Source organism: Sarcophilus harrisii, chromosome X (assembly GCF_902635505.1).
Source record: "Sarcophilus harrisii chromosome X, mSarHar1.11, whole genome shotgun sequence".
Taxonomy (NCBI): Eukaryota; Metazoa; Chordata; class Mammalia; order Dasyuromorphia; family Dasyuridae; genus Sarcophilus; species Sarcophilus harrisii.
The window spans coordinates 12295332-12307485 of NC_045432.1; the positions used below are offsets into that span (position 1 = coordinate 12295332).

The window sequence follows — 12154 nt, forward strand, 5'->3', positions numbered from 1 at the left end:
AACAGAGAAAAAGTCAGCTTAAGAACATAACAAAATGTCTCAGCTTCTATAGAGACTACTCTATTCATTACTATTCTGACATATCACCTGGGAGAATGTTAGAAATAGAAGGGACAGAGGTACTATGTAGATAGCATTTCAAATTCTAGGAGCAAGTTCACTTTGTTGAAATCTTGACTCTATATTGCCTAGTAGATGGGGGGTGGGGGGGAGAGGGGACTGATAATCAAGTTTCCAGAATAGTGATCAGTGAAGAAAGGCCTGGACCCAGTTTAACATTTTTTTTAATTCGAGGAATTAGTGTTTTCATCAGTCTCCAAAATCAACATTAGTTCTAGATTTTTTGTCTGACCATTTATAGGCTAGAAATTGATCTCCTATATGTTCCCTTGAAAGTCCATTATTTGCTTTATTGACCTTAAAGTTGTAGTACTATTCCCATACACAGTATCACTTTATCAAAAAGTTCTTCAGACAGGCACATGAGTGAAAATGCTTCAATCAATCACTCACCTTCTTTATAATGATCCTCGACAGTAATAATATGCCCCTCTGTGACTCTGGCACTAGAAAGGATTGTGGCACGATCCAAGGGCTTGATGGTGAATAGGTCAATTACTCGAATAGAAATGCCTGAAAGACCAAAAGGGGAGCTAAGAGATACAGTCAGTATATTTAGGGAATGAGGAAAGTGAAAATAAAAAGATCAGCCAAGGCATTCAGGCACAAAATCTTATTATCTTTACTCAGATGTGTAACATAATTCTTTAAAAAAAATTCTGTGTGTAATATAATTCTCAATTCTTAATATATTACCTTCTTTAGAAAGTTCCACAGCAGCTGCTAAAGCTTCATGGAGCGTAACTCCAGCTCCAATAACTGTGGCTTTGTCATCTGCACTCTGATAGATCACCTGGCAAAAATGTTAAAAAACAGAAGGGGCACAAGTTAGGATATAGATGGCATCTTACATTCTAGAAGGCTTTTGTTTTGTTTCTTTTAACTTTATTTTTGGTTCCAAATTCTTTTTCTTCCTCCACCTCCTCCTGTAATTTGACTGAAACTTGGCTTTTCCCTGAAACTCTTGCCATTCAAGCCTTCAATTTTCCCTCTCCATTGTTCCCTTTGTCTACAAAGATGCTCAGGTCTTCCTTATGCTGAAATACAGACCCCTACCCACATACACCAAAAACCTGAGGAAACATAGGGTAATCCACCTCACTCCCTTTCTAATTGCCAAACTTCTAGAAAGACACCTCTTTATTTGCTGCTTCCACATATTTCTCTTCAAAATGACAGCACTAAAAAGAAATTTTCACTGTGGTTTTTTCCCCCAATTTTGTGGGGCTACTGCTCAGTTTATCCTTGCTATCTGCTCATTTAATTGCAGAAACCTGTGATCTATTGGAATCAAGAATCTGGATCTTGCAATATTTAGTTGTAACATGAGTATTTGATTCATATTGGGCCATTCATTCCATAGTTTGGGGATATACTTGTCTTTTTTGAAAATCAGTCCTTTTTGTCTTTCTAAAAATTCTGCCTTTTTTATATAGCACTTAAGCCACCCATGACCATACATCTATATTCATGTTGTTGTATGTTTTGATTTTCTCTCACTTGTGTACACACACACACATACATACACACACATATATATATACACTTACTTTAAACTCATAACCTGTTACATGAATTCACATCCTAAATCATTATCAAACAATTTATCTCTTAGATGGGTTAAAATATAAAATCTGTGGTAGCAGAAACAAATGTAGATCCTCTGAATGACAGGCACCATCTCTATATAAACAAAAGTTAAAAACATGTGCACCACATACAGGTTGAGCTAAAGGTAACATACTACAAAAATTAGAATTAGCACGAATCTTAAGTGCTAAATCAAATATTTAGGCTACAGATGTCAAGCCCCAGTGTGGCCCATTTGTCTATAACACTCCCAAGTGCCACTGAACCAGATTAAAATATAAATGTGAAATGCTTTTTAAAGTATAAAAACATATAAATAACACTACACTTAAAAAAAAAAAGATCAATAGGCAACTACAGGGATCTTTGTGTACAGATTTAAGTTGGACACCACTGATTTAGGGTATTGTTTTTAAGCTGCCTACTGGTAAGCAATGGACTCTATAAAAATGCTTTTTTATAGCAATTCTAAAAACAGTCAACTGACTTTTTAGCAATAGACTGGAGTACTGGCATAAATAATAGTCAGCTCTGAAACAAATGAAGCAAACATCTGAATGTGTTAACCCTTTGGAAGCTGCTACAGACAAGGAAAATGAGTCCTCAGGGATGCTGCTTAGTTAGAATTCAACTAGTAGACTAGTCTTGTGAGCAATTTGGAAAATAAAAGAACTGTTCAATTCAAGCTAGAGTTAACATTATTCACTTGAATGATGTCCCTCCTCCATGAGGAGAAACAACGGATGGCTTGCTGCAATGAGGAAAAGTAGTCAGTTTTCAGAACAGAAAGGATAAGGCACAGGAGAGAATGAAGTACAGAAAACCATCCACATGAAAAGAAGAGAAAATAAGGGAGAACTTAAAGCCTTTTTTTTTTACCTTGGCCTGTCCAATCTTAAAGTTTTCAAAGGGAGAATAAATAACTGAAGTATCTGGTCTGCTGGTTCGGATGAAGCACATTCCCTAAAGTAAATATAAAAACAAGAGTTTATATTTCAGAAATCAAAGTTATAAATTCTTTTAAAAAATTATTAATTAGAAAGAAAAAGGTGGGGGGGAGGGGGAAGAACAAGTTAGTAAGAGTTAATGCCAATCTCTTCTAATGAAGGAAGTCTGTATTCTGGGCAAAAAAACTGACAAGGAAAGATCTAATTAAAGTCATTACTACAATGACCTTTCCATTCAGACACAAAACAAAGGAGGCACCCAGTTAATTTCATCAGAGATAAGCTTTACATGCTAAAATATCTACTGGAACTGACAGATATACCTGAGATACTCTGTGTTATATCTGCAAGTCTTTCATGAGGCAGCCTTCCTCCTTTAGGGATGGGGAACTGGATGGAAACTCAGCAAATACAATTCAGACAAGATGGATGTGAAAAACACTTTTACCATCACTAAGGTAATTCTGGGACAAGTTAGCATGACTTGACTCCTCTCACCAAAATGAAGCATTATTATTAATATTAATTAATTAATATATCTATTAATATCCTCACACATCACAATAAAGAAGCCCAAGATATTTAAGAGCTCAATATTCAGTCTAGCACTTCAAAAGTCTCTAGTATATTCTCATTCCTCAAACACTATTGTTTAAAAGCTGCTGTGGCTCAATGGTTAATTCCCCTCTCCAACTCTCCAAATTTAGCTTGGCTGGTCCTCAAACAAGAAACCTACCCTCCATGGTTGGGCCCAGTTCAATGACATCAACAATTTGTGCTCCACTGCCAGAGCCTTTGAGAATTAAGTCAAAAACCACCGAGTCCATAATAAAGACTTCGGTGGAAGAAGTGCTCAATCTTAATAATTTGTTTTTAGCAATGAGAATATGAAATGTTTGTATATCTGTGTTCTTCGTTTAATTGCTTAGGCTTCTAGTCATATAATCAACCAAATCAATAAGCATTTATTAACTATTTACTATGTGCCAAGTTCTGTACCAAGCATTAGATACACAAAGAAGGGCAAAACCTCAAAAAACAGTTGCTGCCTTCAAGGAGCTTCCTAATCAGCTGGGAAACAACATAGAAATAAGTACATACAATGCTCAGTGTTAGTAATCCATTAGATTGCAAATTACAGGAAAATGAAATAAATCAATGCCAACTACAAAGCATGTCTCATCTACAAGGCCCTCAAATGTGGCGATTTGACTGCCTTATGGAGACAAAATCTAATCCCAAATTAGTAACAGAGACCAGAAGGGCAACATGGTACAGTGGGAAAAGCATTATTAAATGGAAGGTAAGAGGTCCTGGATTCAAATCCCAGCTCAATCACTTACTACTTCCAAGTGACAAGTTATTTTACCTCACTGGGCCTCAGTTTCATCTGTGTAAAATGAGAGGGCCAGTCTAAATGAACTCTCAAGGTCCCTTCTTACTTAACCTGTGATCCTAAGAAGCATCTTCTGCCTAAGCCAGTATCGTTCTAAATCAAGGGTTTCTTTTATGAGAGTTAAGTAAAGCCTCAGGATGTTTTTAAATGCATAAAATAAATCATATATGATTAAAAAAGAAATCAATTATATTGAAATAGGTTATTGAAATATTTTTAAAACAAGTCCACAAACCTCAGGTTAAGAACCTCTGCTATAAATATACCTTGGTATTGGCAGCCAAATGAACAGCATATTCTGTAGAAACAGCATCACTTGGATAGAAAACAGTGCAATTGGGAACAGTTCTGAACATGGCCAGATCCTCCAGAGCCATCTGGGAGGGCCCATCTTCACCTGAGAGGAATCATAAGAAAAAGAGAACTTAGCTCAGGCCAGCACCAACCATTTCAATCCAATTCTCCAAATAATGTATTATATGTGGAATGCACAGTGCCAGGGATATACAGAGGCCAGATCTGTTCAGGTCTCAAGCTTTCATTATTTATAGTCTTCCTGCCTCACAAGTAGGGTTACCTTCTTTCTCTTCAATAAGCTAACTTCTCTCTAGCCCTTCATGGAAATAATGGAAGGGGATAACCATCTAAACTACTGTACCATCTGAGCTTCACAAGATAACTTTTTTAAAAAAAATAATGCACAACCCCTGTGCAAGATCAGAATCTGATCTAAGTAGACACATAGCCCCAATTACTGGCCACCTCTGCCTCTAATATAATCAAGCTCAGGGAGAGTTTCTAGGCAAACTTTTTAAAACCACTTTTAAGTTTTAAAACTACTTAGAAACCCAGTTTGCTTCTGAAATAATTTTTTTGGAGATATATACATAAATCTTCAAGTGCTAGATAAAAGTTAACTAATATCATCATCATTGTTGTTATGATCAACTCCATGATTATATGGTCTACACCAGTCATTACTGGTTATTGCTCACCAAGGAGTGATCACCTAAATCACCAAATTCATCGTCATTATTTTGGCTCACTCTGAGACACTTGACGCTGAACATTCACGTCTCCTTGAATTGTGATCCCTCACAGCTCACACTTCTTTAGCATTTCTTGGAAGTATTATCTCTACACATTATCTACATATGAATTTTCACAAGTTGGTACACTGGGTATAGTAGAAAAAGATAACCATGTTTGAGATCAAAGGGCCTCTTTTGAACCTCAGCTCCATAAGACCGGGCATATCACCTTCATGTCTCTGGGCTGGGCTGGACTAGATTAGATGTGCTCTCAGATCCCTTCCAGCTCTAAGTCCCATGTTATTATTAAAGCACCCATTTTCTCTTATGTCATTCCCTTGCTTAAGCCTACAACGTCTATTTATTGTCTGTCACACATTTACGTGCAAACTCGTCTGCTTGGTTTTCTAGAGCCACCCTTATTGGACTCTATCCTACCAGACACATATTTATCATTCCAATAAGGCTGGTCTCCTCAGTGTCCTCCTAAAACACCATATTCATCTCTATGCCATTGCTAATGTTATTTTCCCCACCTGGGTGGCTACCCTTCTCCCTTTAGCTAAAGCCTTGTAGACCTAGCTCAAACTCCATCTCCTCTGTCCTATATTGATCTCTTTCATGTACTTACAATCCATCCCTTAGCTTTACCTTAACTTAGGTAGATTCTTAAGCATGAGACTTATCCCATTTTTTTTCTATCCATTCACAGGATCTAGCACAACAATAGTCATATATGGCACCTAATAAATACAGGCTAATTTATAATTCCTGAAGCTGAAAACAGTGAAACAGGCTGTCTAATGGGCTGCCTGTAGTTTGATGAGCCAAGATCACATGACCTCTTCTTTCAAAAGACTTATTTAAAACATAAGAGGTTACATGGTAAAGTAGATAGAAATTGGCCTTGTAGTCAGCTCAAGTCTTGCCTCTTACACATACTAGCTGCATAATACTGAACAAATGGCAGAACTAGAGACTCATCTAGGATACTGAGAGGTTATCAGTTATAGATCAGCAGCAGCTGATCTGTATCTGTGGAGAGAGTTTTCACACCAGAAGTTCCCTACATCATTGGGATGTAGGTCTGGACCCTGTACCATCTCCACTCCCACACAAAAACAAGTACAAAACATATTCAGACTCATGGTTTTATGGACATACTTTACAATAATTAATTCTCTGTAACTAAGAGTAAAAAACAATGAACAGATAGAATTCTGATTAGGTATGAGACAGTTCATACCAATGGAGACGCCACAGTGGGAACCACTAAGGTTGATATTAGTTTGAGAGATGGCTCCCATCCTGATATGATCAAAAGCTCTGGTAAAGAAGGCACCAAAGGTGCTGGCAAACACAATGGTCCGGTTTCGAGTGGCACAGCCCAATGCCACGCTTACCTATAACAGAGAAAGCAATGAGTTAGGAGACGAGAGTAACTCATGTCCTCTGAGAGCTACCTGCAGCAACTGACACACTCACCATGTTCTGCTCAGCAATAAAGCACTCGATGAAGCGTTCTGGATGCTCCTTCTTAAACAGCTCTGAAAAAGTGGAATTTTTCGTGTCTCCATCTAAAGCAATCACACGATCATTTACACGGCCTAGCTTAGCCAGGGCAGCACCATAGGCTTTTCTGGTGGCCACCTAGAAGAAAAAGGGTGATAAATTACAGATGTACAGCGAGGGGACTTTGCCAAGAGACTAAATCTGTTAGTAAATCCCCATCTAGGAAAAAAGTGGTGGTGGACTCCTTGACATACAAAATAAGCACAATTGTTTTATTTCACTTTTTACTTCAAATAGGATTCTGACATATGAACCTCAAAACTCCCATGCTGCAAAAACTGCAGGATCACTATCAATATTGGTTTTGATCCCCTGATTCAACACAATTAATTCATCAAGTATTAAATGTAGTGGAGAGACTATAGGATCTGGGGTGTGAGGACATGGGTTTAAACTACCATGTTCAAAGCCCTGTTACTTACTAATTGTGAACTTAGGTCAGTTTCTTCCCTTCTCTGGAGGGTTCCTTCCAGCTCTAAGTGCCTACTACGTGCAAGACACTGTAGCAGGCATTGAGGATTTAGAGGCAAATAAGGGACAATACAGGTCCCCTGCTCTAGAACCCAGCTTCTTAAACTGTGGACCACTAGTCTATATGGGGTCCTGTAACTGAATGTGAGGGTCACAAAATTATGATTTATTATCAGTAAATGTTTTATTTGCATACCTATGTACCCAGAGTCATGTTAAAATTTCTTGGGTAAAAAGGAGTTACGAGTAGAAAAACTTTAAGATGCCCTGCTCCAGAGGAGCTTACAGTAAACTTGGGGCTATAGCATGTCAACAGATAATATTCCTCCAGATCAGCCAAGGAGGGAAAGAACACTAGCAAGCAGAAGAGAAATCCAGAAAGGCTTTCTGAAGAGCTATGAGTCAGAAAGACCAAAACAGAGCCCCAAGTATCTTAGCAGTTCACAAATGCATGTGAACAGGTTCTAGGTCCAAGGTGAAAATAGGACACTACCAAGCAGCAAGAATGCAGAAATTCTTCCATATAAAGACATTTCAAAGTCAAGTAAATAGGACCACACAGAATAAATACTAGACTGTAAGAGAGAGGGAAAGGCTATTTTTATTGCTCATAAACCAGTATTGAAAGAGCCTAGTGAATACTTCATGAGACTATTTACAAGACAAATGAAGAATTTTAATTTTAACTTTGTGACTTAGTTTATTACCACTAATCCTTAAAAACTATCATCCTAGCTTACCTTGTCCCCAATTTGGTAGGCAGGTAGAGAAGGCATCTTCACATTCATGATATTGATCTCAGGGACATCTTCCACAGGTGGTTGAGGAATCAGGTTCTTATTACTCTGTATCTGGCTCTCAATGGCTTTAAGAATGAAATCCACTTTGTCCTTTGGCATAGGTTTGCCATGCCAGTCTTCTTCGTCTTCAATGCCTAGAATCAAGCAATAAACACAGATCAGCAAAGTGAACAAAGACAAAGCATCAATGTTAGAAAGTGATGGGCCCTCAACAGTCAGCTGGTCTGTTTTCAAGTTTAGTTCACTAAACATTTCTCTATCACTGAGGCTTAAAAGCTTGGTGGCAATATGAGCAATCATTTCTGGCAGCAGCTGGTAATTGAGAAAAGAGCTTGCCAAAGTAACAGAAAACTCTGTGCATTGCTCAGCAACAAAATCTTGCCACTCCTAGCAGTGGCAAGAGTTGTAGGTTTGGAATCCAAAGGGTGTGAATTCTAAACCCAACTTTGCCGCTTACCATCCTTAAGACCTTGGGCAAATGCTGGGCTGCTGTGAAATTCAAATGTGAATGTATGCAAATAAAGCTCTTGGTAAATTATAAATCATTACATAACAACATGTGCATTTCTTACCCACCAGGGGTCAAAGCTCCCAACAGCCCATTTCAGTTACAGCAGGCAGTCAACCACTCCCGATGCTTGCTTACTATGTTAATAGGTTAATAAGTTCACCATGTGCTATGCTCAAAGAAAGTTCCTGCCCCCCAGAAGCTCACATTCTAATGCGGAAGACAATATGCAAACAACTAGGTACATACAAGATATTTCCAGAGTAGAAGAAAGGCAATCTCAGAGGGAGGACAGTAATAGTTTGAGGTGAAGAGTAGACTTGAAAAGAAGATAGGATTGAGCAGAGTCTTGCAGTAAAAAGAGAAATCAAGAAAAAAGATGGAGCAGAGCATTCCAGGCATGAAAAACAAGTAGTGAAGAGGCAGAGTTGGGGAAATGGGTCTAGGTTGCCAGAAGGCTTTATTTTTGAATATAGGGAAGCCACTGGAGCTTATTAAGTAATGGTGACATGGCCAAACCCATACTTTAGATCATTTCTAGAGTTGGGAGACCTGAAGCAGCAAGGAGGCCATCACAAGGGTGTAGGCCAGAGGTGCAAAGAGCCCGAGCCAGAATGTACACAGTGGGCGTACAATACCCACGCCATTTTGTAGTGTTTCTGGGTTCCCAGGTGAAGGACCAAGTGAGAGGTGGAGGGAGGTGAGGAGGGGAGTGACTTTCCCTCGAAGTCAGAGAGACCTGCATTCAAGTCCACTTCTGACGCGTCCTAGTCGTGTGACTCAGTGTTCCAGGCAACTTTTACTCTCTATAGTAAATTTTTTTGATGCTGCTTTTTTAATGTCAGTCATTTCTGGAAATATGTCCCTACACTGAAGTAAAAACATTGGCCAAGGTTGCCAATGCTTCACCATTCTGACCCAAGAGTCCCCCACCCTTCTTCCCAGAAGAGATATGTTTTATTATCTGTTCTCCAGGTACCTGACTAAGATGAGTAAGTGATCTATATTAGTGAAGGGAATTTCCACACTAGGAATACCCTACTCATATGAAATACAAGTTTGTATGAAAAAAATCATTCTCTCTACTTAAATACATAGAGTAGCCTCTGAGTTCAAGGAACTGAGTTTGCACAGGAACATGTCCTCGCACTTTAGAAATGAGAAGATATCACCAGCTTATTGCAAGTCTAGGAAATCCACAGTCACAAAGTAAAATTGGTCATTCATCCATGAACAACACTGCTTATTCATTCAGCCCACGTCAACGTCAGTGTCAAACTTGTGTCGGTTCTCTCCTGCCGTGGGGTTAGAGGGAGCATTTGCTTACTTGGAATACCACGGCCTTTGAAGGTCTTAGCAACTATAGCAGTAGGTTGGTTCTTCACTTGAGTTGCCTGCCAAAAGATTTCACATAGCTGCTCCACATCATGGCCATCCACAACATAGGTGTTCCACCTAGCAAAAGACAATTGGTTATAGAAGATCTCTTTGGAGATTTAAGGAGAGCAAACGGGATTCTCTTTAGCATTTCCCACTCAGCTGTTTTTCTGGACCTCATCCCATTTAAAAACTGGTTATTCTGCAAGATGAAATCAACTCTGAAATTTCACTCTCTCTCAGCACCCCCTGCTCCTGAGACTTTTCTATCCTTATTAGAAAAGGGAGAGAGTAGACACTGAAGACTTCCTCTCTGATCCTCCACCTTTATTAAGAGAGGGACCCAGGGAATTCACCTCATCATTTTCTACCCAACTACTTTCCTGGACTTTATCAGTTCCAAAAAAATTCATCATTCTGCAAGATGAATTCAATCTTGAAACTCTCACCTCCTCAGATAATTTCCCACCCCAGCTGCAGGATTCCTTCATGCTCTACCCTTCCCTTTTCAGCTTCTTTTTAGGTGTTATTCTCCCTCATCCTCATTAAACTGTGAATTCCTTGAGGGCAGGACTGTCTTATGGCTTTCTTTGTACCCCCAGCTCTCGGCACACAGTAGGCACATAGTGATAAATGTTTGCTGACTCTTTATTGATTTATGGCACCTAGAAGAAAAAGAAATTAGGAAAAGGAATGTCATTCCTTACCCAAAAGCTTCACAACGCTTCTGATAGATCTCTGTGCAGTGCTGCAAAGGAGCAGCTTCACTTTGTCCCAAACGGTTTACATCAAAGATTGCCACAAGGTTGTCCAGCTTATAGTGAGAGGCAAAAGCCAAAGCTTCCCAGACAGAACCTTCTGAGGATTCCCCATCTCCCATGAGGCAGTACACCCGGTAACTAGGATCCAAAAAAGACAAATCTCATCATCCTTGCATGTTAAGATGAGTCAATCAGTCCAAGAGAGAAACTGAGAGACAGACAAGATGATGCTTTCCTGAGGACGGTTACCCAGCGCTACCATTCTTCTTAAACTCAATACCTATATTAACAAAAAAATTTGGCACTCAAAGTAGATTTTCGCCAAGGGTTACTAAAAGAATTCTAAAGTTCATCCTTAGGGTTTTTATTACTTCAGGACCACAAAGGAAAGGGAAAAAAAATCCAACTTTCCAGAAAGCCAATTCCTATAAGTGATAATAAGGAACAAAGGAAAGGCAGCTGAATTTATACATTTTTTCCTTGGGTTAATGCAGTTTCATTTTTATAAAAAAGCACCATATTGTATTTCTCATCTTTAAATGTTAAGGGGCTTATACTTCAGTCTAGTGGAGGGTAAGCTCTAGTAGGTTATATCAAGCTAGAAAGGCTTTGAGTATAGTGACATACTATATGTCTACTGTCTGAATGCCAGCATAGTGAAGCATTCAAAAGAATGGTTGTCAAGCAAGGGCTTCCTGTGAAGCTACATAGGTGCAGTGACAAGTAATACATCATACATTACTCTTTGATGACCTTATTCGCTTCTACAATACTGCCCATTCTCCTCCTTAGTGCAACGACAGAAATCAAGAAGCGGCTCATTCTACACCAACAAAGAATAAAGATCAGAACTGGGATGAGAAGCTGCCACGTGAAGAAATCTCCCTCTATCAATGCAGGTTGGCACCTTCTTTGCAATTTGCTGTATCAGAAAGTTGCCTTGAGCAATGAGAGGTTTTAAATAACTTGCCTAGCACACAAAGCCAATGGGTGTCAGAGGCAGTACTTGAGCCCAGGTTTTCCTGGCCTCTAAGTCAGCCTTTTCTCCATTATACTGTGCCATCTCTGTATATATTAATATACGTCTTTGTAAAACTGTAATGTGCTATTTTTAAACTTAGTCTAGCTTCTTAAACTGTAGCTCATGACCCTATATGGGATCTTATAACTGAATGTGGGTGTTGTGAAATTATTATTTATTATCACTAAATGTTTGATTTGTAGATATTTTATATTCATAGATACTCAGGATTGAGTAAAAATTTCTCAGTAAAAAGGAGTCGAGAGTGGAAAAAAGTTTAAGAAGCCCTGCACTGGACTAGATTTGATTTGTAGATATTTTATATTCATAGATACTCAGGATTGAGTAAAAATTTCTCAGTAAAAAGGAGTCGAGAGTGGAAAAAAGTTTAAGAAGCCCTGCACTGGACTAGATCTTTGCCAGTGTTTTCAAGGATAAAAATATACAAAGCAAGAGTTAAATGTCTCCAAAAGCCAGCTTTTGAATTAGAAGCAGATTACTTACAATCTAATCTGAGATTCTAGAAATAGTTTAAGGAGTTGGTGCCCTTTATTACCTTT

At 38.7% G+C, this 12154-nt stretch overlaps 1 protein-coding gene across 1 annotated transcript in view; it reads right to left on the reverse strand.

The window, feature by feature from the left end:
* The window catches only part of TKTL1 (transketolase like 1), a 32037-nt gene that overhangs the window by 924 nt on the left and 18959 nt on the right, over positions 1-12154 (reverse strand). Inside the window, exons 5-13 of the mRNA XM_003774722.4 lie at positions 10520-10711; positions 9763-9890; positions 7868-8061; positions 6570-6734; positions 6331-6487; positions 4320-4450; positions 2590-2673; positions 817-913; positions 514-633 (exon numbers count right to left, since the gene is read on the reverse strand). Of these exons, the coding sequence (XP_003774770.1) occupies positions 514-633; positions 817-913; positions 2590-2673; positions 4320-4450; positions 6331-6487; positions 6570-6734; positions 7868-8061; positions 9763-9890; positions 10520-10711 (1268 nt within the window). The remainder of the gene's footprint in view (positions 1-513; positions 634-816; positions 914-2589; positions 2674-4319; positions 4451-6330; positions 6488-6569; positions 6735-7867; positions 8062-9762; positions 9891-10519; positions 10712-12154) is intronic.